Source organism: Anabrus simplex, chromosome 12 (assembly GCF_040414725.1).
Source record: "Anabrus simplex isolate iqAnaSimp1 chromosome 12, ASM4041472v1, whole genome shotgun sequence".
Lineage (NCBI taxonomy): Eukaryota > Metazoa > Arthropoda > Insecta > Orthoptera > Tettigoniidae > Anabrus > Anabrus simplex.
In genome coordinates, this window is record NC_090276.1 from 63,109,630 (window position 1) to 63,137,125 (window position 27,496).

The 27,496-nt window shown below is 40.0% G+C and overlaps 1 protein-coding gene across 1 annotated transcript in view; it reads left to right on the forward strand.

Moving 5' to 3' along the window:
• The window catches only part of acj6 (abnormal chemosensory protein 6), a 347,966-nt gene that overhangs the window by 319,198 nt on the left and 1,272 nt on the right, over positions 1 to 27,496 (forward strand). The window contains exon 3 of the mRNA XM_067156310.2: positions 17,326 to 17,508. Coding sequence (XP_067012411.1) covers positions 17,326 to 17,508 — 183 coding nt within the window. The remainder of the gene's footprint in view (positions 1 to 17,325; positions 17,509 to 27,496) is intronic.

Genomic DNA, 27,496 nt, shown 5'->3' on the forward strand with positions numbered 1-27,496 from the left:
CCGAATGGGCTTGATAAAGAAGCAAATAAGGGAACGGCCAGAAAAATGGAGTTAGCATACAGATTCATACAGAATAGATACAAAAAAGGAACGATATCTTGCAGGGAAAAGGTCAGACACTCTACCAGAGTTATCAAGCCAGTTCAGAATGTCTGATATTGGACAAGAAAGGGGAAATGGACGAGTCAGAGAAGAAAAAAAGAAAGAAAAATCTTGAGAAAAATCTTAGGACCCGAAAAGGGAAAGGATCGTACATGGAGAAGTGAAGATCCATACAGACAGAGAAGATCACAGACACCATTCGTAAGAGGATACTGAAGTTGTATGGGCGCTTCAAGAGAATGAACGAAAGTCGACTAACGAAGGAAATCTTTAACTACATCATCAGATTAAAAACAACTATTAAATGGGTAGAATAAACAAGAAAGGACATAGAGGAAGTTGGCATCAATCCAAAAAGAAATCTTTAATAGATATATGTTTCGAGCAAAAATGTATAAATTCAAAAGGTTCCAGGGAAAGCAAAATAAAAAGTCCAAGGACATATGGTCAGAGGAGGTGAAGAGGAACCACAGCGAAATGACGAAGAAATTCGTGGATAAAAAATAAAGGCTAACTACCAAGTCATCCGGACCCACGGTGAAGGGGGCAACGGGACCACCTGTCATACGGCGGTCCCGTGTTCGATTCCTGGCCGGGTCAGGGGTTTTTTAATTGTAATGATTAATATCCCTGGCTAGGGAACTGGTGTTTGTGACGTCCTTAATCTTCCTTTCCTCACACACAACATTCCACACTACCGCTATTCCAATTACACGCAGGTTCATATAATATGGTGCTAGTACGGGCAAAAGATTTGCATGGGTCGACGCCCCGAACAAATAGCATTTTAAAAAATCACCATGTCAGTTGTTTGCAGAGATCCAAAGTAGGCGAAAATCGAAGAAAGAAGAAGGAGAAGAAAAAATTCCCTCCGATTAACCTGTCACATTCCATTGCTCCCCTCAGTCTCTACAACAATATTAGCCTGTCATTCCCCGCAGCCAGGGAAGATTACTTGTACCTCTAACAGGATAGACAGTCCCAGGTCCCAGATGTAAATATCCTTTCATTATTGTATAAAATAAGGGCATGGATGTTTAGGCAGTAATAGGTTAGAATTCAAACTGAATTTTCCTAGGAGGAAGTGTCACCTAGCCCGCTTTTTCCTAATGTAGTGATAGTAGCATACCTTCTAGGGGTTCTATTTAAACAGGCCCCTATTGTTGATGCAAGCCTCATAGCGGAACTGTTGCCCCGGCTAGAATATACTTGTTACACGCTTATGATAATATTTGTATGTAGAAAATTTCCTAGTGTGTATAGAATGGTTGGACTCAATCCCGGCTGACGAATAGACTCTCTTAGTGATCGAAGTGACTCAAGTTATAAGAAGGGAGGAGGGAGTAAGGAAATGTTGAGAGAGGGGCGACGGTAGAATGAAGAGGTGGAATCAAAGAAAACTTTCATTACCAGTAATTGGATAAATTTTACCAGCAATTTACCAAGTCACAAACTTAAAAGAGAGTCTCAAGTACCTTTCACAAACAGGGGACGGCTCGAATTATACGGAGATAAGTACACGTGAAATGTTTCTGAAGATAATATAGGATGAGGGGTAAGTAATATCACCGTAACACACGGTATGTTAGAACTCGTCTACTTTCCTTAAATGAAATAGAGTTATTATGTCTTCTTTACAGATGTCCAGAACAACACAGTCAGCATCTCCATGTACTTACTAGCAGACGCTTTATTTCTTGCACTTAGACATTGGAAATGTTCCAGTTACAAAGTTATCAGAGCACACAATGAATGAAATTTCTTATTTATAACGTTTACAAGTTACAATATTTATATAATTTTTTTTGTTGGTTTAACCCTGGAAACGTACATCTATGTTTCAGGGACACTAACCGTACACCGGGAAATTGCGTACCCTCAAATGTACCACGTATTTTACATACTCAGAATTACGATTTCTTTTAAAATCTCATATCCGTGAAATGGATTCTTTTCAATACTCCAATATACTAGGTGGTCCGCGAGCGCCGTACTTTTTAATTATAAATGTCCCGCATACACAAGTGCTGAATGGGATGTCTACTAACTGATTTTCCCAGGAGCACTACTAACAGCAGGCAAGTGTCGGTCGTTCGCAGAATGTTCCTCAGCGCTATCCGTCTAATGCAACCCCTTGCATTAGTAAACTTTGTTTTAGACCGTATAATACTAGGCTGGTATATGATACAGAAGCACTACATTTGCTGTCTGTATACCGGCAATGGCTAGCAACGACGAATACACAGACATCATTTTAGTCTATGGAGAATCTGGTCGGAATGCAGCAGAAGCTCGCAGACGGTATTCACAGGAGTTTCCAAACAGACGTCTGCCTTCTACACATGTACAGTATTTAACCGAACAGTATTAGTTTTTGTTTCATGCAAACAACTCTTTTATAGAGTGGAATGTCCGCAAGTGTATAAATTAGTAAGTTATTATATTTTATTTAGTGCATCTTTGGCGTATTTAAAAATGCACCCTGTTATGGAATGTGTGTAGTAAAATGACAGCTATTTGTTTCACAACATCCGAAATACAGCACGTTGCAGCGCTCGTTCGAAAACCAGTGACCGGGAAAGTTGGCCGTGCGGTTAGGAGCGCGCGGCTGTGAGCTTGCATCCGGGAGATAGTAGGTTCGAATCCCACTGTCGGCAGCCCTGAAGATGGTTTTCCGTGATTTCCCATTTTCACACCAGGCAAATGCCTTAATTAAGGCCACGCCCGCTTCCTTCCAACTCCTAGGCCTTTCCTATCCCACCGTCGCCATAGGACCTATCTGAGTCCGTGCGACGTAAAGCCACTACAAAAAAAAACAAGTGATTAGGCAACCCATTTATCGCTTTTGTATTCGGGACATTTTGCAAGTAGAAAGTACGGCGCTCACTGGCCGCCTGATACATTTGCAAATTAGAACAGCACGTAATCGCTGGTAATGAAATGAAATAGAAAGGTCACAGATTTTTAAAATCTACCTTTTGGGTTTTGGAACTACTATAGGCTTCACTTTACAATAGGTGCAAATCCAGCGTATGATTTTTGCATACAAATATAGTTCGTTCAATGCAAGTTATAGTGATTTTAGACTCTTTGGACAGGCGTTACATATTCCAGACCGGAGACTTGTTGGCATTGGCTGACTAGGCATCGTAAATGCCAATTTTACCCAATAGAAAAGTGGATGTCTGTGCGTGTTGACGGCATTTCTAGTCCTCGTCATAACCAGGATCTCGTTCATTCTTCTGCAGGCGTGAAAATAAGTTCATCAGAAGCATGACGAGAAAATATATATTCTATCATACAATCTCATTCAAAAAAGGAATTTCAATCGTCCACTTTCAAATCAATCGATTTCAAAGAAAGCCGTTAAAAGTTATGAAAAACCGTACAAAGGGTAGCTGTATGCGCCAAACACCTCTTTTGATATACAAGCAGTAGTCACTCCTTATAATTAGTGCACAAACTCAGAGTACGAAGGTCAAAGAAAAGTCACGGAGGTAGGAGACTATGGGGGTTGTGAATACCAAATTAATGCGATTTAAAAATTCCCTGGGGGAAACTCAGTGCCACGATGTAGGTTTCCCCCGTTGAGATGTCTTTCACCCACATCACTCCGCCCCCTCTTTCGTTCAATACATTCTCTTGAAGAACTCTTCCTTGTCCGGGTACCCTAGTATAGAAGGTGTCCAATTGTTTCTTCATTTCTCCGCTGTTTCTGTTCTTTTTATCTCCTTTATCCCAGTGTCTGTTGATCAGAGCTTTGTCACCGCACTTGAATCTGGCAATAATTTTGGTCTTGCTTGTATCATCTTCTGCGTAGGCATTGCGGTACATCCTCTATCCTAAATTTTCTTGTATATCTCGCAGTACTGGACACTTTCGATCTTGTTGAATCTGACTTGCTGATGTTCGTCCTTGTCCCTCCGTGTACTTAGTATTTGGTATAGAGGTCGCTGATAACGGATAAAAAACAAAAGTATCAATTAGAATACAGGAATATAAATTTCAGATGAATTCGCAAAGAAAAGGGTTGTATTGTTGCATCACATTCAGAAATTGAACTACAGCAAGATCTGATTCTTTAACCACTTAAGACACTTAAGAGACGGGGATGACAAAGACATACTGAAAGTTATAACGACTTTTAAAAGACAGACTCAAAACTTCAAGGATAATCCCGGAGAAATAAAAGAAGAAACAAGACAAGTCTTAACAGAAAATAAGAGGAAAAAGCATAACAAAAAAATGAAAATCCCTTGGAAGGCATGAAGAGAAAATGAATGTACTTGGTTATTTCCCATGGTGTGTTTATGGTAAAAATTCGAGAGAAATATAAACCTATGTGAACAAGAGTTAGTCATTGTGTGACTGGTGATATGTTAATATCCTCATAACCTCCAGTTTTAAATAACATCTGATCCATAGGTAGGTGGTATTCATTTCAAAATTCACACATGTTTTATCCAGGATAAGAGCAGCGGAAAACTTAGTATACAATAATAATAATAATAATAATAATAATAATAATAATAATAATAATAATAATAATACTGTCGTGTGGCTATTTCTAGCCGGATGCAGCCCTTTTAAGGCAGATCCTCCGATGAGGGTGAGCGGCATCTGCTATGTGTAGGTAAGTGCGTGTTATTGCGGTGGAGGATAGTGTTTGTGTGGTGTGTGAGTTGCAGGGATGTTGGGGACAGGAAAAACACCCATCCCCCGAGCCATTGCCATTAATAAATGAAAGTTAAAATCCCCGACCCGGCCGGGAATCGAATCCGGGACACTCTGAACAGAAATTCCAGTACGCTGACCATTCAACCAACGAGTCGGACGGAAACCTTGGTGGAAAGACGGCAAATATGTCACTCGGTTACCATCTCCGAACCATAAATAATAAGAAAATAAATACAAAATCAGAGAAGTAATAAAGGAGAGAAGGTAAACTTTTAAATGAGTTTCTGAACAAACTTCTCGGAGGTAATCTCTCCATATAAAAAATATAAATGACATACACATCTGTAAGAAACGTCATGAACTTTTACACAAACATTCTCACAGACAATTATATTTAATTTCAAGATATTAAACTGAAAACCTGTTACTCTGAAATTAATTTAAAAATATCGCGGATTAACTTCAAATAAGATGGTGTCTATTCATTTATACTCTAAGCTATTTCACTAATTGAGCTTTAATTTGGTATCAATATATTCCAGATATTCAGTTCATATACAAGCCTATTCTGATCTTGTATTAATTAAAGTTTTCAAAATGGTGGCCGTTAGTTTGTGTGTGTTAATTTACGGAACGTATTCGTGTTTTATCTGATAAACAACAGAATAATGGGAAAGTGGTTAATCTTATTAGAGAATAAAGACCAGCATGTGCTCTTAAAATTTAGTTTTGGTTCTCTAGGAAATTGCATTTTCACATGTTTCCACGCGTTACAGAGTCACAAAACTAATCTACAGACATGGACAAAAGTATTCATACACCAACCCATCCAAAACAAAATGCTTTATTGCTGGACCAATACGGAGTACAGGTCAAAATTACAAACCCAAACGTATACCTTGTACAGCAGTGTACATTAATAAGCACAAAATAAACTGGAAGTAAATAACAATACATACCAAAGCAACAAATTCATACTCCATGACACTACTTGTCTGGACATAAGTATTCATACCGTATCCCAGAAGAGTTCACAATTCAATGAAGAAACAGATATTACCAACTCGATCAGTAGCGCGTTTGTTTGCATTTCCTGTATATTATTTCTTTTAACCTGCTGGGTATTGAGAACACCTGTTTCCGTGTTAGTTCATACGAAATGTTCCCCCATTCTTGTTGTAGTAACTGTTTCAAGTCTGCTTTACTTGTTATGTGGTGTTTTCCTAATCTGTACTCCAATTCACTCCATAGATGTTCGATGGGGTTGGTATCCGGCGATTGGGGAGGTGTTTTTAATGTGTGCGGCGTGTTGTAGAGTGCCCACAAACGAACACTTTCCGCCGTATGTTTGGGCTCATTGTCGTGTTGGAAGAAAAACTCATTAGCAATCCCAAGCTTTTTGGCGCTTTTGCGAATGTTTTCTTTCAGGATGTTCAGATATTGAAACCTGTCCGTAGTCCCCTCGATAAATACCAACACTCTGACACCTGGCGGCCATTGAGCCCCACACCATAACCACACCCCCGCCGTGCTTCACAGTGGTAACGAGGTTCTGCTCATCGAGCTCTGTGTTAGGGCGTCTCCACACTAAAATGCGTCCATAACTTCTGAAAATATTAAATTTACTCGCATCTGTAAACATCACTGTCGACTTTTACAAATTGTAGTCTCTTCCGTTGATTCACTTTCGTTATGTGCGGTTTCTTTCTTGGGACCCTAGATCGATACCCAGCGCGATGAAGGACCCTCCTTACTGTTTTGTGTGACACTGCATGATGGAAATATTCTTCCAGCTGCGATGCTATTGCGGAAGATGTAGTGTGTGGTTGTTTTTTAATTGTTGTTACTATGAACCTTTCTTCTCGTACGTTCCTTTTCTTCGAACGTCCACTCCTTTTCTTGCCTATAAGATCATCTTGTCCTTTCAACCTTTGTATGATCCCTTGCACAGTTGGTTTACTTCTTCCAATGATGTTTCCGATCTCGGAATACGATTTTCCTTAGTGGTAAAGACGTAGAATAAATCGTCTCTCTTCAAGAGACGTTTCCCTAGTTTTCCTCGCTATTGGACTTGTACCGTCTCTGATCAGCTGATCATTCCGTCTCTGTCTGCATCTACTACACAACTAATGCCGCGAAACAATACAGGTTTCTATTTACTCGTTCAAACCCCATTTTTACACGTAAGGTATGTATACTTATGTCCAGACAAGTAGTGTCATGGAGTACGCATTTGTTGCTTTGTTATGTACTGTTATTTACTTCCAGTTTATTTTGTGCTTTTTAACGTACACTGCTGTACAAGGTATGCGTTTGTATTTCTAATTTTGACCTGTACTCTGTATTGGTCCAGCAATAAAGCATTTTGTATTAGATGGGTAGGGGTATGAATACTTTTGTCCATGTCTGTATATCGCCAGGATGTTTAAGCATTTTATACGTTAGAATGTAGAATTAACAAAGCAAATAACAAGTAAACCCCACCTGGACAACATTCCTGCTATGAGATTAGCATAAACATTAGGGGCTCGGTTTAATATAACCCACTGAAGTTATGTTACTCTCGCTGCATTAGGGAACAGCGGCTAGGCGACATTTCCCACTAGTCAAATTCAGTTTACATTCTGACCTTTTACTGCCTACATATTCGGGCGCTAAAATAATAAATTTACACTGACTGACTGACTGACTGACTGACCGACTGACTGACCGACTCTTATTTGAAGTATGCTGTCTCCAATGATGCCTCTTAATTTCCGCTAGAGAAATTACTTCTAATTAGAAGTAACAAGAGATAGAACGGCTACTGCTCAATGCAGGTAATACAAATTCATTCGCAAATAAAGGAAAATTCTGTTCTGTAAATAAATAAAGTAAAAGGACAAAGTCTAGTAATGAATGTTAAAGAGAAAACGATAGTATAGAATTACCGTTTAATGTCAGAAACCTTTTATGGGTCACCTGGAAAGAAAGTCTGTAGCGAATAATTTACTTTGAAGGTAGGTTTCATTAAAAAAACATGAGGCAAATGCCATTAATTTGAACCGAAATACTAGACAAAAGGAATGAAAGAAAGGGTCGAAGAATTATAGGGGAGAGGAATAAAAATAGAGGAAAGTTTTCACCGAATTTTTCACCTTTTTAATCGCATTAATAATACAACGGGACATCGACGAGACTGTTAACTTGAAAAAGAAGACGAGGTTACTTCATAAATAATTTACCGAGCAACTTAGTAACTCGACCTCTGAGGGGTCTCTAGAAGGTCAGAGGAGGGGGAGAGATAGACAGAGATGGTGCTACCTCACTCACTCTAATGTGGAGGATGGGGTGATGACACAACTTTGATGTTTTGGGTACATATTATAGAATACATTTTCAATTCAGTATAATTATTATACAGTATTCTTTATATAAAATTTGTCCGGTAATGTGGCTGAATTTTCAGTACATCGACCTTCCCTTCAGAGAACCCCGGGTTCGATCCCAGTAGGACTGAAAATGTTTACACTGAATGTTTAATTGTTCTGTATCGTAGACTGAGTTTCTATGTTTGTATTACTACAATTATCTTCGTAAGCCCACAGTATGACACTCATAGCATTACACTAAAACACACAATTTATTTATTTATTTATTTATTTATTTATTTATTTATTTATTTATTTATTTAGTGTAATTTCGGCCAACTAAGGACCACGTCATTTCAACCGTCTCCTTCCCCGGACTTGAACATTTGGCCAGTATTCCCTCATTTGTTTCCGGTGTTCTTTCTTTCCTTTCCTTTTCTTTCTTTCTTTCTTTCTTTCTTTCTTTCTTTCTTTCTTTCTTTCTGTCTTTCTTTCTTTATTTCTTCGGTTTACGCCACCCCTGTTTTCGTCCTTGGCTTTTCTTGGAAACTCTTGTGGTCTATAAGTTTCTTCTTAAGTGGGTTGCGCTCTTATATCATGAGTGACGCCCACCTCTTGTAGATCTCTTTCTACCTCACTGAACCAGGCCCTGTCGTCTTCTTATTCTGGCAGTACGAGAAGATCCTCTTGGTTGACCTTGCAGGGCTCATTCTTGTCACGTGACCATAAAAACCAACCCTTCTCTTTCACATCGTGTCGGTTATCTTTCTACGTGCCTCCTTCTATATTCACCTTCGTCTACGATGGGGCGCAAGATGATGGTGATTATTATTGTTATTATTATTATTATTATTATTACATCGTTATTATTATTATTATTATTATTATTATTATTATTATTATTATTATTATTATTATTATTATTATTATTATTATTATTACAAATTCGTTATGCCCAACCAACGAGTGCGTCTGAACTTATCATCACTTTTTTTTGTTTTTCTTCTCCTCTTCCTAATATCTTTTCATCCTCTCGCTGTGTTCCTTTTCACGTTGTTCACTCCGTCCTTTATTTAGTCGGCTGGGCTTTACAGAAAATTTGTGTTTGTGAATTAAGGTTCTGAATTTTATTCTGTCTTGAAGAGTTTCTTTATTAATACCAATTCCATTTAGATCTTCACTGATTTCTTTTAGTTAATTCTTATTATTTTTCATTGATGAGGCTAAGTTTAAAATTTTCCTTGTGTGCTTGTGTTTTATCGATTCTATATAAGTGCCATAAAATTGTTAGGTTTCCCCAATGAAGATGGACTAAACTAATGTACGTGAATAATCTGAATTATGAACGGTAATTTGATTCTTTAATTTTAATGCGATAAGTAAATCAAAATAAATCGTGTTACGTAGCTCTTCTGTTGATGAGCAACCTCAACCGCAGGAGATAGTTCTTATCTGAGTAGTAGGTGGAGACTCTTACGATATAACTTGCTACATTTATGTGAGAATGTGTTACGTCTTCGGAGACATTATCCTTGGAGCTGCAAACAAGACGTTGCTAAGTGCACACTCCTCTCTTAGCTGTTAACCACTCGTAAAACGGTGTTGACTCACAGAACATCTTCTGCTAATTAGTGCGCAACATCATCATTAGACGTAAACCCATCAGCTGCATTCCCAGCACATAATCAAGATGTAGAGGATCGCACTGAGAATAAAATAGAACATCACAATAATATGTCACACAGTAGCCGGATACTGACTGTAAAACAATGCAAACGGCTCGATGCCAAATAATAAGTCTCTATTACATTTGGCGCTAATCTAGTTGTATAAAGTCCAATTGAAAGATTTCTGTTACAAATCCTGGGTAACTGATTTAGGTTTTCTGGTTGGCATCATACAATAACTAAATTAATGAAATTTAGTATCCAGACGAGTTAATAATTTTTTTGTTTGCTATTGGCTTTACGTCGCACCAACACACATAGGTCTTACGGCGACGATGGGACAGGAAAGGGCCAGGACTGGGAGGGGAGGGAAGCGGCCGTGGCCTTAATTAAGGTACATCCCCAGCATTCGCCTAGTGTGAAAATGGGAAACCACGGAAAAACATCTTCAGGGCTGCCGACAGTGGGGTTCGAACCTACTGTCTCCCGAATACTGGATACTGACCGCACTTAAGCGACTGCAGCTATCGAGCTCGGTTAATAAATTGTTACATAGGTCTATATTTATGTTCGAAGCTTTCAAACCGAGCTCAGACTGTGGAAGAATCATCATCTGTGTATTAAGGCAATGCCTTGTTTATGCAGCAATTGTTATCTGTCCTCAGCTCCTCATTTCATTGCAAAGTCTTGAAGGAACTTTTTCCTCGGTCGTCCTCGGCCTTTCTTCCCCTTGATTTTTTCTTCCAGCAGATTGGTAAGAGGTAATGTAAGGGTGTATTCTGCCCGAAGTTAGGTCCGACCCTCCGCAGATGTGTGCCTGAGCCGGAGTTTATGTACGGTAGGGTGGCCAGTTCCTTTCCGCTCCTCCAGTCCCTTACCCCCAACAACAGCGCGTGGCAATCCATCCAAATCTTGACCACACCCAATATCACTTAATTTCGGAGATCTCACGGTATCCTGTGTTTCAACGCGGCTACGATCGTTGGCTGGACTGGTAAGAAACGTATTCAATTATGTCGCAAAATGTGGCCAGTGAATTGATGATGATGATGCATGTTGTTTTAAGGGGCCTAACATCGAAGGTCATCGGCCCCTAATGGTACGAAATGAAAGAACAAAAATTGCAAAGGCATTCACTGACCAAAATAAAAATAAAATATGGCATGAAGAATGAATGGATGGACAGGAACTCAACAAAACACAAAACAAACAAACAAAAGCCAGTGGATCGGACTCAATACAGATCGAAAATAACATTATTGATGATGATGATGATGATGATGATGATGATGATGATGCTTGTTGTTTTAAGGGGCCTAACATCGAAGGTCATCGGCCCCTAATGGTACGAAATGAAAGAACAAAAATTGCAAAGGCATTCACTGACCAAAATAAAAATAAAATATGGCATGAAGAATGAATGGATGGACAGGAACTCAACAAAACACAAAACAAACAAACAAAAACCAGTGGATCGGACTCAATACAGATCGAAAATAACATGAATTCCGACCAAGGAACCACTTATAAAGCACAATGATGCTTGGTGTCTGAAGGGGGTGCAAAATCCACGTCTAAGGCCCCACAGAATGGTACATGTCGCGAGTAAAATAGAACCATGGTATGTGTCATGTTGGGGTATTAATCAGAAGTAGCGAAGACTCACGGTGTTCCACAAAAGATGGTACTACTCACAAGTATTGCAATACGTACAAGTAACGCAGACCTATGGTGTGTCTCACACAATGGCCCAACACAGAGTCAACGCAAACCGAGAAGGTTCCCCACCTAGGTGTACTAAACACGGGCGCCGGTATTCCCGTGGTGTTCCTCACATAGTGGGCACCAATCACAGGCAACGCAGACCGACGGTGTCGCTCATATAGTGGTACAACTCACAGGCTACGCCCAGACCCGCGGTGTTGCACACATGGGTACGACGCACGGGTACTGGAATCCACCAGGCCAGGCTTTTACTGCTACTAATCACAAACCTATTTCGTACCGAATTTAGTGGTACTACTCGCAAGTACAGGCAACCGATGGTGTTCCCCGCGTGATGGTACGATTCAAAATTAGTTTCATGGTTCTAATTCAGTCAGCCCTTGGTCACCCCTTTTAGTCGCCTCTTACGACAGGCAGGGGATACCGCGGGTGTATTCTACATGTGCGTCCCCCACCCGCAGGGGGTGGCCAGTGAATTAGCTGCCCTTCTCTATATCGTTAGCACCAGTTATCTTTTCCCTTGAATTTCTATCAGAACGCTTTTTTGTTCTCTTTTTAATCATTTAATCCGTACCACTTGTCTCCAGACTCACATCTTAAACTCTTCCAGTCGTTTCAAATCCTAATCTCTGATTGTCCAAGATTCAAAACGATACAATGGTAGAATCAGACCTCTAACGATTACTTTGTTCACATCCCACACTTAAATAGTACTGTACCATTGAAATTTATGAGAATAAATCCCCTATCAACTATTATAGATTTCAGGTCATTCAGCCTGTTAACTTGACAATTACTGGAGCAAATTCAACTCGGCAGCGTACTTGATCACACCTGGAACAATTCTGTTGATATCAGGTCCTGGATTGAACAGACAAGGACTGCATTCGGGAGAATGAGCCAACTTCTCTGTAACAGGGACTTGAACATCAATCTCCGTCTCTGTTTACTTGGGTGTTATGTATTTTCTGTCTTAATTTATGGCTCTGAAACCTGTACCCTAATAGAGAACAACATCAAAAAACGTCGATCCTTTGAGATGTGGTGCTACCGATGCACACTCAGAATATCATGGGTTGACAAAATACGTAACACTGAAGTAGTACACCGCCTGAACAAAGAGCTACAGTAGAGGTCATACACAACATCAGAAAGAAGAAACATGAGTTCTTTAGGCATGTCATCTAAAAATGATAAATATACAGAAGACACACCCCTTGCGGGTGGGGGACGCACATGTAGAATACTCCCGCGGTATCCCCTGCCTGTCGTAAGAGGCGACTAAAAGGGGCGACGAAGGGATGATTGAATTAGAACCATGAAACTACTTTTGATTCGTACCATCATGCGGGAAACACCACGGGTTGCATGTACTTCCACTATATTAGGTACGAAATAGGTTTGTGATTAGTAGCAGTATAGAGCCTGGCCCGGGGGTTTCCAGTACCCGTGCGTCGTACCCTTGTGAGCAACACCGCGGGTCTGGGCGTAGCGTGTGAGTTGTACCGCTATATGAGCGACACCGTCGGTCTGCATTGCCTGTGATTGGTGCCCACTATGTGCGGAACACCACGGGAATACCGGCGCCTGTGATTAGTACACCTAGGTGAGGAGCCTCATCGGTTTGCGTTGGCTGTGAGTGGCGCCATTGTGTGAGAAACACCGTTGGTCTGCGTCCCCTGAACGAAGTACAATACTTGTGAGTAGTACCATCTTGTGTGGAACACCGTGAGTCTTCGCCACTTTTGATTAGTACCCCAACATGACAAATACCGTGGTTCTACTTTACTCGCGAAATGTACCACTCTGTGGGGCCTTAGACATGGATTTTGCACCCCTTTAGACATCAAGCACCATTGTGCTTTATAAGTGGTCCCTTGGTCAGTAATATTATTATTTACGATCTTTTTTGAGTCTGATCCACTGTGTTTGTTCGTTTGTTTGTTTTTTTTTGTTTTTTGTTGGGTTCATGTCCATCCATTCATTCTTCATGATATTTTTTATTTTATTTTGGTCAGTGGATGAATTTGTACTTTTTGTTATTTCATTTCGTACCATTAGGGGCCGATGACCTCCATGTTAGGCCCCTTTAAACAACAAGCATCATCATCATAACATCAAATATAGACACCTTCAGCTTATCTTACAAGGTAAAATTGAAGGAACGAGAAATAGAGGAAGAAGGAGAATATCTTGACTACGGAATCTACGAGGCCAGTATCGGCTCAGTACCCTCCTCTTTTCCGAGTTGCTGAGAACAAGAAACAGACGGCCCTGATTACAGCCGACATCCAGTGACGATATGGTACGAGAAGGAAAAGAAGTTCTCCGAAACAAATTTCACGAGAGAATGAAGAATTTCTAGTATTTGACATCTTCATTCTATTTTCACCCTGCTCCCTTTAGAATCGATATCGAAAGCGTTAAGAAAACATAAAAACCCATGGTACAAGTGCTCAGAAAGTACATGGCCTTCCAAGCGACCGCTGCTCAGTCCGAAGACCTGGAGATTATGATGTGCCATATGGGCAGCACGACAATCCCTGACCTGGTCGAGAATCGAACACGGGGCGTCCGGGTAAGAGGCAGGCACGCTACCTCTACACCGAGCAGCCGGCTTAAACAAAACATGCAAATTTAAATTAATGATTTCGAAGCGTATAAATATGTGCTTTTACCAGAATTGTACTCAAATCAAAATATCCCAAAATGAAAGCATGATGTTAAGGCAGCATCAGTGTTCGATAAGAGACCTTCTCCCTTCTACAGTTGAATAAATCCAAATTAAGAAGTCAGCAATTCGAAGAAAATGTAAAAAGCATTATGAGAGTTGTGAATGAAAACCTACAACCTGTTATCCAGTCTTTGACCGGGTCAGGGATGTAATGAATGAACCATATATAGGCTATTACTACGATGGAGTCGCCACTCCCAAGGTGATTATTAATGACTGATAAATGGTATGAAATGATAATGGAGAGTGTTGCTGGAATTAAAGATGGCAGGGAAAACCGGAGTACCCGGAGAAGAACCTGTCCCGCCTCCGCTTTGTCCAGCACAATTCTCACATGGAGGGAGCGGGATTTGAACCACAGGCGAGGCGCTGCCGCCTGAGCCACGGAGGCTCTATGAGAATTGTATCGAGCCAAAATAAAATACATCGTATTTTTAGATCTGAGAGGGAAAGGCAATGCAAGACTTGCTGAACAAGATAATTGAAAACCTCCCCGGTGTAAGGATATAACCACCAAATCAGTAATTTCTCCGGAGGGAGGAAAGTAATTTTTGGGTGTTATTTCATGGTTTTTACAACTTGAAGTAATTGCAAATTAAATAAATGAGTCGATATATTAAAACCAGTATTGTATTGTTATGACGTCCGATCAACAAGCAATCCGAACCATTCAGGTAGACGATGAGGATCTGCCGCGTGTGACAAGATTCAAGTATCTTGGAACCACCAACACTGATGACAGCCTTCTTATCGAAGAGGTCAGTGTAAGGATATCCGCAGTCTGGATGAAATGGCGAGCAGCAACCGGCGTCACTTGTGACCGGAGGATGAAAGACAATCTCGAATAAAATATCTATCGTGCTGTCATGTTACACTGTATGGTTGCGGATGTTGGCCAACTACGACTGAGATAGAGCGTCCCTGGGCGTCATGGAGACTAATGCCTGTTGCTCACGGTAAAATTTTCTGTTAAATTCATTGTACAATAATTTAATTTTATAAAATTTCTGTTGCTCACGGTCAAATTCAAGTTTTATAAAACCTTTGATAAAACTTTTCATAAAATAGGACATGTTCTATTCCGTAAAATTAGTTTTACGAAACGAACCAATCAGCGAAGCTGACATCACGATGATGCTGGCACTACGTCGTGAGAAGATTGCGAAGCTCAATTGTAAACAAACACTTCTTTGTAAAATGTCAGGATCCGGGTGGACTAAGGAAGCTGTTAGTGTTTTACTGACGAATACCAGAAATATCCTTGTTTGTACGAAGTTAAAAGGCCGCTTTACCACAGCAGAAATGCAAGAAGAGAGGAAAAAAACACAATCGCCCAATTCCTATATGAATACTGGTCTTCTAACCTCAACTAATTTTCGACCAAGGACAGCAATCCTCTTCTTTTGATCCGATCCCGAGTCCAACATTTCCTGGCATTTCTTTTCTTCCTTTTTACCACTGTACAACATAATATAATTGCAGCTAAAGCAGCAAGTTTTGCTTTTGTTTGTTGGAGCCATTCTTTCAAACACATTCTAAGTTGAACAGCTGATTCTTGGTTTAAAAGTTTATCGATAGATGGCACCACATACACATGGTAGTTCAGAAGTAAGTTCATAGATGGCCATCCCGATGTTTCCACGGATTTTATAAAATAATTTTACCGTGAGCAACACAGCTTGTTTTCACCAAATTTATATAAAATTAATTGTACAACAAATTTTACGAAACATTTTACCGTGAGCAATAGGCGTAAGATGCTGAGATGGACAGCTGGCGTCACTAAACTGGATCGCATTTCTAATGAATCCATCGCGGACAGACTTTACGTTGCACCCGATTCAAGTAAAAACACGCGAGAGTCGTCTACAATGGTTTGGACAGGTACTGAGGGCAGACGCCAACACTATCGCGAAGACGTGTTACATGTTAGAAGTCGCCGGTAGGAAACCAAAAGGACGACCAAAACAGTGATGGGTCAGTACCCATCAAAAAGATCTGAAGAGCGTCAATCTCAACCCAGAAATGGCCAGAAAAGAAATAAATGCAGACAACGAAGCCATGCAGCGGGCCACGCCAGCAGGAGGGACAAATGCTGTACAAAACGAAACGGGTGTATATACAAATAAAGCCAAAAGACAAAACAAAGGAAATCTTCTCTCGCCTAAAGTTGTTACCTTATTTCTCACTAGTTATCATAGCCACTATATCACCAAGATATCTCAAACTGTCCACTCTTCCTATTTCACCGTACTCTACTGTTAGGTTTAAAGGTGCTGTTCGGATTATGTAGCTTGTTTTATCGACATTTATTTATTTATTTATTTATTTATTTATTTATTTATTTATTTATTTATTTATTTATTTATTTATTTATTTATTATAGTCCAAAGTATTCACGGGATATACAGTATATTATTAAATTACACTTGAGTAATTTTGTGTAACATTTTCTTAGTTGGATTATTTTTAATATTCTGTGTTATGGAAAAATGCAATTGCATGTATTAATTAAGATTAAAATAAATAATTCACATTCCTTTGAAGCCACCGATCTCGATAGCTGCAGTCGCTTAAGTGTGGCTAGTATCTAGTAGGGATTCGAGCACCACTGTCGGCAGTCCTGAAGATGATTTTCCGTGGATTCCCATTTTCACACCAGGCAAATGCTGGGGCTGTACCTTACTGAGTCAACAGCTGATTGCTTCCCACTCCTAGTCTTTCCCGTCCCATCGTCGTCATAAGACGTATCTGTGTCGGTGCGACGTAAAGCAATTTGCAAGAAATTCCTTTGAAGCCCAAATCCATGGTTAAATTTTAACCTTAATTGGTTAATTTGTCTGATTTGGGGGTTAGCTTTTTGTGATGTCTTTAAAATTAGCAAACATCTTTGGAAGGGCCCAATCCTCACGCCAAGAAGGTCACCTATATGGCGTCTACTAGAAAAAGGCCTGAACTAGACCTCTCTGGAGGCTATACGCTATTACTGTTCCCATGAAGGATGCTTTGATACAACGTTACTAAAATAATATCATCTCAGTTGTATTGTACAGTTCTCGTTCTGTTTCAGGGTGACCTCTTCAGCGGCCTCAACGACGGCCTACTTAGTCGTGCGGAAGCCCTCGCCGCGGTGGACATCGGTAAGCACCAAGCGAGCTCCACCCCCGGACTGCCACAACTGAAGCACGACATGATGTACCACCACAGTATGGGCGCGCCACATCCGGGAGCACCCAACGCCCGCCCACATCAGGTATATCAGTATAATTATGAATTGAAATTCCTTGAAAGTTAACTGAAGTTTGGGTGCACTTCAAATGCGGACGGGAATTATCATAGAAATATAAACATCCGATTATCCTTACTCCTCGATCCCTATTTCCATTTATCTTCTCTATCCTCGGTACAAGTTCCCTTATCAACATTTGTCCTATCCAATTAGATTTCATTTTTGTTATTGCCTTCAATATGCCTGTCACTTCCTTAATCCGCTTGAAAACTGCCTTGTCCTATTTGCTCATGTTGTTCTCTCCATCCACCTCCATAGCTCCATTTCAGACATTTTCAGGCACACATCTTCTTAACGTCCACTTTAATTCACCATACAAAGCGATTATCCATACAAAGCATTTAATAATTTTTTTCGTAACCTTAAAGCGACAGTGAGAAATCTAAGTTTTAGATAAGAGAATTTTCACATCAATAAATCAGATAATAAAATTGTCAGAATTAAGAAGAAACCCTGGTTTTATACATCAAACTCCCGAAAAGCCTTACGCCATATTTATGATATACTCTATTGATGTGAAAAATGAAATCGGGAACTTACACTTTATAACATATGAATAATTACACAGTAGAGATTTCCACCTATTCAATACTAAGATGTATTTACAATATTTACATTACATGGGACTAGTTTCAACCCTCCTCGGTGTCATCATCAGCCATATTAAAACATACACAATGTATGGCGAAATCCTAAAACATGTTTTTTAACGGTAAGAATCTTATGGATATATAGTTTACAATATGAAGTGTGGTTGAAATGTTGCAAATTAAAATGAGAGATATTGTGTGTGATGCACGTACTTTGTACTTTTACTCCAGACTTTTTAGTATGTATTATTTAATTACATTAATTTTTACTCACCTGCATCACACGTAATATCTCTCATTTTCATTTGCAACATTTCAACCACACTTCAAATTGTAAACTATATATCCATAAGATTCTTACCGTTAAAAAACATGTTTTAGGATTTCGCCATACATTGTGTATGTTTTAATATGGCTGATGATGACACCGAGGAGGGTTGAAACTAGTCCCATGAAATGTAAATATTGTAAATACATCTTAGTAATGAATACGTGGAAATCTCTACTGCGTTATAATTTATATGTTATTCTCAGTTCAATACGGACCAACAACATGAAATTCATAATCCTTGAACTTACACTTTCCATTAGGACTTGATAGGAGGACTATACAGTAATTCCATTATGGAGATGTATCTCCCGTATGCATTTATCAGATTATGCCTCTACTAATGGGCTTCTGATAAATTTACCTGCTGACCGTCTAAGAGGCCTGCCTCTCCCTTCAGGGAAGGAATGAAAACATTGGGTACTAGTCGTAGTAATTCACTTACGTACACCCAACACTGAGGTTATTAGTACACGCATAAAAAATACTGCCGTTGTCGAAGGTCGACAATGAACCGTTTTATATCACTGAAAAGGCAAACCTTTCAGAAAACATCGTTCATGAAGTCATCTCAGCTTTACATTTTGTAGAGTGTTTGCACATAGCATATTTGATCAACCTAAGAGATTTCTGTCGGGGAAGAGCCAAATATTAAGATTTAGGGGTTGTTAAACTTTTTCTTGAGATAAATAAAGCCACCCACATATTATATGAATCACGTTAAAAGGAACTTGAGATATAACGAAGAATTCACCGATGTTCTGGGGAAAAGCCCTCGTACCTACACGTAAATAGTCCTGCAATTAATCGAGATCGTGCTTTATTACTGAGGTATTTTGTATGTTAGAAAACTTTCTTGCACAGGTCGTTCGTCCTGGACATAGCCTGATACTTGAGAGAAACACCCCGCGGTATTCGGAACTTTCGATATTTTCTACACTCAAGAAGGCAACGAATTTCTGCTTTCTGAACAGCGCTTAGGAGGACTGGAGGTTCATTAATTCAATTTCGACACGAGTAGGCCACAGTTAAGGGATTATATTATAATGTTAAACAACTGTTCATTTTTATCCAATATACTAAAGAATCTTAGGGTCGCGTTTGCTCGCCAACACTTTTTTTCCTAACGTCAGGAAAGCAGCAAATACGACTGTTGAAGAGCACCAGGTTGATACGAACTGTTAGAGAGAAGTACACTCATGTTCATAAAAACCAGAACACCTTCAAAGACTAGAGATAGGAAGTTCATATTCACAGGACATGTGTAAGTTCTGAAGAAATTATTAGCATTGGAACGACCCCGGTCCTCAGGTTCAACGTCCACATGGAAATCTCGGCGCAGCACCACTGACTGGTAAACTGTGCCTGCTGCTCTCGTTGTCGCTATGAACAGAATGTAATGGATCAGTGTGACTTGAGCAGACGTGCAGTATGCCTCGAATACGTATACAGAAATGTGCCGTCGGGAATCGAACGCGGGACCCCTGTGACCAAAGGCCAGCACGCTAACCACTTAGCCATGGGGCCGGACTGTTGATCAGTGATACAATAGTGGACTCCGGATCGTAATATTTCCAGTTCAAACCCAACAGAAGTAGTCAGGTCTGCTTACATATTTGGTGTTTACACTGCAAAATTAATTTAAACTCAAACATAGATCATCAGCGGATATGTGTTTCTCTGCCGTATGGTAGTAGGACTCCGGTCTAGAAAACGAAGAATAACGGCCAAGGGGATTCGCCGTGCTGACCACACGACACCTCGTAATCTGCAGGCCTTTGGGCTGAGCAGCGGTCGCTTGGTAGGGCAAGGCCCTTCAAGGGCTGTAGTGCCATGGGGTTTGGTTTGGTTTTGGTAGTAGGACTCGAGAGCGCCACGTAGGCAGATTAAATGTCTCAGACGCTGGATGAGGCATGTGATGATGTCATAATTCGCCACCCGATAAGTAAATATTATGTACGGTAGCTTCTGAGACATTTCTTTCATGCGCGTTGTGGCCATGATCTTTAAGGTGTGAAGTCCATACGGTCTGACACCGTGGTCACCGGGTGCGAGTTCCGTTGGTCAAAACGTTTCCACCATCATGTGTTGGCCGGCAGGGTAGCAGAGTTGGTGGTATACAATTTTTAAACAATAGATTGCGTTCCAAAAGCCTGAATTTAGTTCCAAAGTTCTCCGCAGTGTTCGTACGGAGTGAGGGTAGTGTTGTGGTGATTCGTCCGTCGGATGGGAACGTAAATCATTGAGCAGACCCCTCGGTACTATTCAACAGGAGTAGGCTGTGTGCCGGCATCGAGATTCAACCTCTCCCATTCCTACTATCATACATCACGCCATTCGCGCTTTATACGCGTCGATGCCATCAGACATGGAACAGTGCCCATGGAGGATCCAGTGCCTACTAGGCAACAGAACGGGACAGGTGTTGGACATACACCTTCTGAGACAATGGCTATTAATATTATTCTTATTCACGATTTTTTATGTAACTGAGTACGTAATTTGCCTAAAATCTACACAATTCTTTAATACTCTATCCGACACATCTCTCGTTTGACGTGACGATGGGATAGGAAAGGCCAAGGAATGGGAAGGAAGCGGCCGTGGCCTTAATTAAGGTACAGCCCTAGCATTTGCCTGGTGTGAAAATGGGAAACCACGGAAAACCATCTTATGAGTGAACTTGAAAGAGGGCGCATTATTGGCACAGGGGCTGGGTGTGTGTGTCTTCATCATCACGACAAGCAGGTCGCCTGCGGGTGTCAAGTCGAAAGACCTGGACTTGGCGAGCCGAACATGCCCTCGGACACTCCCTGCACTAAAAACCATACGCCATTTCATTACTGATCAACAGACTAATTACTATTATTATTATTTAAGATAAGATCTGTTAGGGAGCACGTGTTAATTTCACTTCCTCCTTTCTTGTTGTTTCCTCCTCCGTTCTTTCATGTATTCCTTCACCATTGCTCTGTGCTTTATTCTACACTCCCTTCCACCTCAGCACAGATCTTCAGACAGGTTAGAAGAGGGTAGCACAGAGGCTGGCAAACTGCCTTATCGCTAGAAACGAATGGCTCTAGTAATGAAACTTTATCTCTTGAACCAATGAAAATGTATTTCTCTGGATCTAAAAATATATCTTTGCCTAGCACTTCGCTAAGCGTCCGACTCGTTGGCTGAACGGTCAGCGTACTGGCCTTCGGTTCAGAGGGTCCCGGGTTCGATTCCCGGCCGGGTCGGGGATTTTAACCTTAATTGGTTAATTCCAATGGCACGGGGGCTGGGCGTATGTGTTGTCTTCATCATCATTTCATCCTCATCACGACGCGCAGGTCGTCTACGGGAGTCAAATAGAAAGACCTGCACCTGGTGAGCCGAACCCGTCCTGGGATATCCCGGCACTAAAAGCCATACGACATTTCATTTACTTCGCTAAGCACTCAGTTTCTTAGGCTTTCTCCTTCCAGCGCAGCAGGTTGGACCGCGTGTGATTCCTTGGCATTCCAATGTAACTACAGTGGAACCTTGGATTGCGAGCATAATTCGTTCCGGCAACATGCTTGTAATCCAAAGCGCTCGTATATCAAAGTAAGTTTTCTCATAAGAAACAAATTGAAACGCGGATGATTCGTCCACAACACAAAAATATATATTCGCATACCATTTCTAAAACAAAATATAACCTAAAACGAATTAAAGTGCACTTTACATTAACATAGAATCACTGTTGGTGTGAGGGAGATGAGAGATGGCATGAGGAGAGTTACTGTGTAGCACGAATTTCATGAAACATTGGCCATAAAATATCCCAGGTCGGTTTATAAAAAAACTTGTTCATGTGGCTCAGGAATCGCTGCTATCCGTTGGCTCATTGGAATTGTTTTCGTTTCGTGCAATTTTAACGAGGAACCTGTCCAATGACTGTTGCTTTTGCCTCTTTTTGAGGATTTCACGAAAATGTGACATTGCATTGTCACTGAACTGATTCATCGCTCGCACTGCTACAACCTTATTCGGGTGGTGTTTTTCTACAAAATTTTGCACCGTTTCTCACATTTTGCACTTATCCTGAATCTCAGTTGAAGTGAGAGATTCCATTGACTTTTCCTCCTCCTCTTCCCCGGACGAGATCTCCTCCATAACCTCCTCCTGTTGTTCGCGATGCAGGTCCATCAGTTCGTTGTGGTCAGTTCCTGGTTGTGTTCTTCCATCAGCTCTTGAATGTCCACGTCATTCACCTCCCGCCCCATAGTCTTCCCTAAGGATATAATTTCATCAACAATCGGCTACTCATTGTCACCAACAATCCCCTCAAACTCACGTCCAAGAGCACAGTCAGGCCACAGCTTTCTCCGAGCGGAAGTGAGAGTTCTCTTGGTGACTCCATCCCAGGCTTTATCGATGATCTTCAGACGGTTCGCGATGGGGAAATGATTTCTCCCAAACTTACGGAGGGTAAGGTTTCTTCCTTCGATCACTTCGAAGCATCGGTGCAATAGTGCTTTGGGTTATAGCTTCTTGAAGTTCGAAATGACTTGCTGATCCATAAGCTGGAGTAGTGTTGGGAGAAAGGAACTTAATCTTAAGGAACTTTAATTCCTCCAGTAAGTCGGCCTCAAGGCGTGGAGGATGAACAGGAGGATTATTGTCAATAACCAGCAAGACTTTGAGTGGCAGATTATTTTCTGAAAGTTATTTTTTCACTACAGGTCCAAAAACCACGTTCATCCATTCAACAGATGCACAGGGGAGGGGAAAACGTAGGCACACGTGACGCTCGTATTGCGGAACCTCACTCACTTATTTATTTAAAATGTTTGCTCGTCTTGCAAAACACTCGTAGACCAAGTTACTCGCATTCCGAGGTTTCACTATATATGTTATATGTGACAGTTTTGTGTCGTTGGATTATGGTACGTCAAAGAACTACTATAGGACAAACTTATTTCACCCTACTTCACTCCTGTGTCCCTCAAAGTGTTTATAAATTTGAAGTACTTCAGAAAACACTACATTTAATTATTTAAAAATATCCTTTTTCTTCCGTTCTTCTTTTGCCTAGCTGTACCATATTATCTCATGCAACTGTTAACCTAAACACATATTATCCGTAAGCCTATTTATTAATAATGCTGTCCTTTAATTATTATGATTATTATTGTTATTAACAAATACGTCGCAGTTGTGAAATATCCCGGTGGCAATGACATTTATGGTAGTGTGATAATAAAGTTAAAACATTATCACCCCAAAACAACAAGAGTACAACAATCAATTCCATGGAAAGAAAATATTACAAGAAATACTACTAGTTTAACATTCTAAATCCAGTGTCATCAGATACAAATTCACATACAACTTAAACTATTTCCAGTGCTTAACACTACGGCTTACAATACTAAAATTTGAGCGTACTACTAGCTTAGCATTAGAACTTATTATAAAGTAAAGTTAAAACATAACTACCCAGCAACAACAACAACAAATACTACACCGAGCTCGATAGCTGCAGTCGCTTAAGTGCGGCCAGTATCCAGTATTCGGAAGATAGTGGGTTCGAACCCCACTGTCGGCAGCACTGAAGATGTTTTTCCGTGGTATCCCATTTTCACACCAGGCAAATGCTGGGGTTGTACCTTAATTAAGGCCACGACCGCTTCCTTCCCACTCCTAGCCCTTTCCTGCCCCATCGTCGCCATAAGACTTATCTGTGTCGGTGCAAGGTAAAGCCAATAGCAAAAAAAAATACTACTACTAGTATTACAAGAGTACAACAAGCAATTTCATGGGAAGGAAAGGGATAAACTTTGGAACGATTAATTAATTGATGGACAGCTAACATAAAGTTTGTGGGCACTGAATTAGGACTTTATTCCAGTTTAATGTCAGAAACATTCAATAAATATACATATCCGTGTCTGAGTGTAGATCATTACTTTATCATTACAGATCTCCAAGGTTACAAAACTTTCCATTAGTGAATATAAGTGCTAAAGATGAAAGATTCTATTTTAATAGAAGGAGTTTCGAATGAAATGAAGAACAATGTCAACAACTTCGTTTGCACTAATGTTTGCCAAGTATAATAGTTTCTTCAGCAAGTTCGGCAAGAAAGCAATGGTGCCTCAGAGTATCAAAAGTTGAGGCTATTATCACAGAAAAAGTTTTTCTTCTTTTTTGCTAGTTGCTTTACGTCGCACCGACACACATTGGTCTTATGGCGACGATTGGACTGGAAAGGGCTAGGGGTTGGCAGGAAGCAGCCGTGGCCTTAATTAAGGTACAGCCCCAGTATTTGCCTGGTGTGAAAATGGGAAACCACTGAAAACCATCTTCAGGGCTGCCGACAGTGGGGTTCGAACCCATACCGGATACTGGCCGCACTTAAGCGACTGCAGGTAACGAGATCGGTGGCTTCAAAGGAATGGAATTATTTATTTTAATCTTAATTAATACATGCAATTGCATTTTTCCATAATACAGAATATTAAAAATAATCCAACAATGAAAATGTTACAAAATTACTCAAGTATAATTTATTAATATACTGTATATACCGTTAATACTTTGGACTATCTTAAATAAATAAATAAATAAATAAATAAATAAATAACCTAAATAACCTACTATCTCCCGAATACTTAAGCGACTGCAGCTATCGAGCTCAGTACAGAAAAAAAAGTGGTACTACAAGGTATCGCAATTACAGTATATGATGGATTATTTTAAAGATATTGTTCAAACTATTCACAACCTGAAATTCTTCAGTTTCTTCTTCCTGGACTTCCCCAGTTTTTCCGAACGTTGTGTGAATTTAGCCTAGTTTATGCCTTTCCTGTTGCCAAAGCTAAGAGGAGGGCTGTTCGCGTTATTGTGTGTTTCTGTAGTACTTGGTACTGTGATATGTTGTTCATAAATGAAGTTATGTATTAAGGCGTAGAGAAGTATCCAGCCCCCATGGTAGGGGGAACCATTCAGATGAGGTTAAATTCCTCGACCCGGCCGGGAATCGGATCGAGGGCCCTCTAACGCGAAGACCACTGCCCTAACCATTCAGCTAAGGAAGTGGACACACTGAAAAAATCAAAACATAAGAGAAAGTTTGTAATTATTCCTCATGTGTATTCAATCGCAGAAAGTTCTCCTTTCAATGAGAAAGGTAATCCTTAAACCTGGATGACTGGGCAGTAACAGATTAGAATGCAATCCTTTTATTTTAAGTGCATTTTAGCCTGTTCTTCCGTAATGTAGCGAAAGATTCAATTCTAGGGAATCTGATGGGCCCTACTATTGTTTAAAATTCGGGAAGTTTTGAACATTTTATTTTAAAATGTTATAATTAGAATTTTGACATTATTAAAGTTGCTTCTGGTTGCCAGGTATCATGCCAATACTAGAAAATGTGCAGCATTTGTCAACAACATATGTAGCATATTTAACAATCAAATGAATGTTGGTCTTTTTCTTCCTCTGTTAAGCTGGGTCTCCCCCTTCAGTTCTTCTTTCGGTTCATCTGATTTTTTTTCTTCATTTCCTTTTTATTTTGCTGTTCTCTTTCTGACATTGGCCGCTATATTTAATAGGCCCGTGCTCCATCAGATCGACCTGCAGTCCCGAGTGAGTGCCAATACTGTGAGGATGGAAGGAGGTTGGGGGGATGGAGGGTCGGCTGGGCCCATGATTCACCGAGAACGCGACTGGGTTCCCGGCGGTAGAATATTTCATCATTACTGCTCCATAGCAGCGGTGTAAAGTGGTCATTTGAAGGATGGAGGAGACCAATTTAGGGTCTGCAAATGGAAACACAGGAACTCGTCCCTAGGTTCATTTGTCGGTATAGGGGGAGGAGGGAGCAGGCCTCCCTGAGGACCCGCAACACAGTCACTAACTTGTCCGGTTTCATTGCGTACCACTAACGAACTGGATTCTCAACGATGAATAACACCATTGTTTACGATATTTCCTGAAATATATATTATCCCTTACAACAATGCTTAATGTATTGTTTTAAGTTCATTATTTGACGCGTTGACATGGGAAAGCTATTCATCATCAAACACTGAAGGCTAAGATTTGTCCTCACAGTCCTGCCGTTATCTTCACTTCCTTGTAGTTTTTACATCCCATCAAGTGTGTCTTCCTCTTCTTTTCTTTTCTAATTTTTTTCCTTCAAAGACGTTTACTAGGAAGTCATTATATCTCAGAATATGACCTACAAGTTTTGTATTACTTCTTTCCATATCATTTATCAGTTTCCGTTCTTCATCGATTTCCTTTAGAACATTTCTATTAGTTTTTTTTGCGTCCAGCATGTTCTCGTCATTTTCCTTCAAATCCACATTTCAGTTGCTCTCTCCTTTTTTTTCTAATCGTCCAGCTCTCACAAACATAAAATAGTGCACTCCAGACAAAGGATTTTACAAAAGTCTTTCTTGTTTCCAAACTTATATGAGCATTTGTTAAAAGAACTATTTTATTTTGAAAGGTCTGTTTAGAAAGACCTGTTCTTCTTTTGATTCCGTTCGTACATCTGTTGTCGTCAGTTACAATGCTTCGTAAGTAACAGATATATTGCACTTGTTCTAATTTGGAATTTCCTCTTATTATGTTTGAATTAACTTTCCTGCCATCTTTGCTCACTACTAAAAGTTTGGTTTTCTTACTATTGATTTTAATGTAATAATGTTTCAATGTACTACACAGAATAGTCAACATTCTATTTAAGGTATTCAGTCATAAAATGTGATTATTTTAGGAGAAAACAATATGCTTTCCAACATTATAAAGCAGATGATATTACTGAAAAAAATCATGTAAAATCAAGGAGTATTGCATGCATCAGTTTAACAAATTATTAAGGCCCGGTGTTCATGACCCAAAAATATTAAAAATATGTAAGCATTTATGACTTAAAATGTATTAAAATATGACAAAAAATACGACTTCAAAATTTTTGGTAACTTTTTCGAAATCTTCAAAATCTTGCCGCTGTTTAAATTAACATTAAATTGAAAATATATGGACATGATAC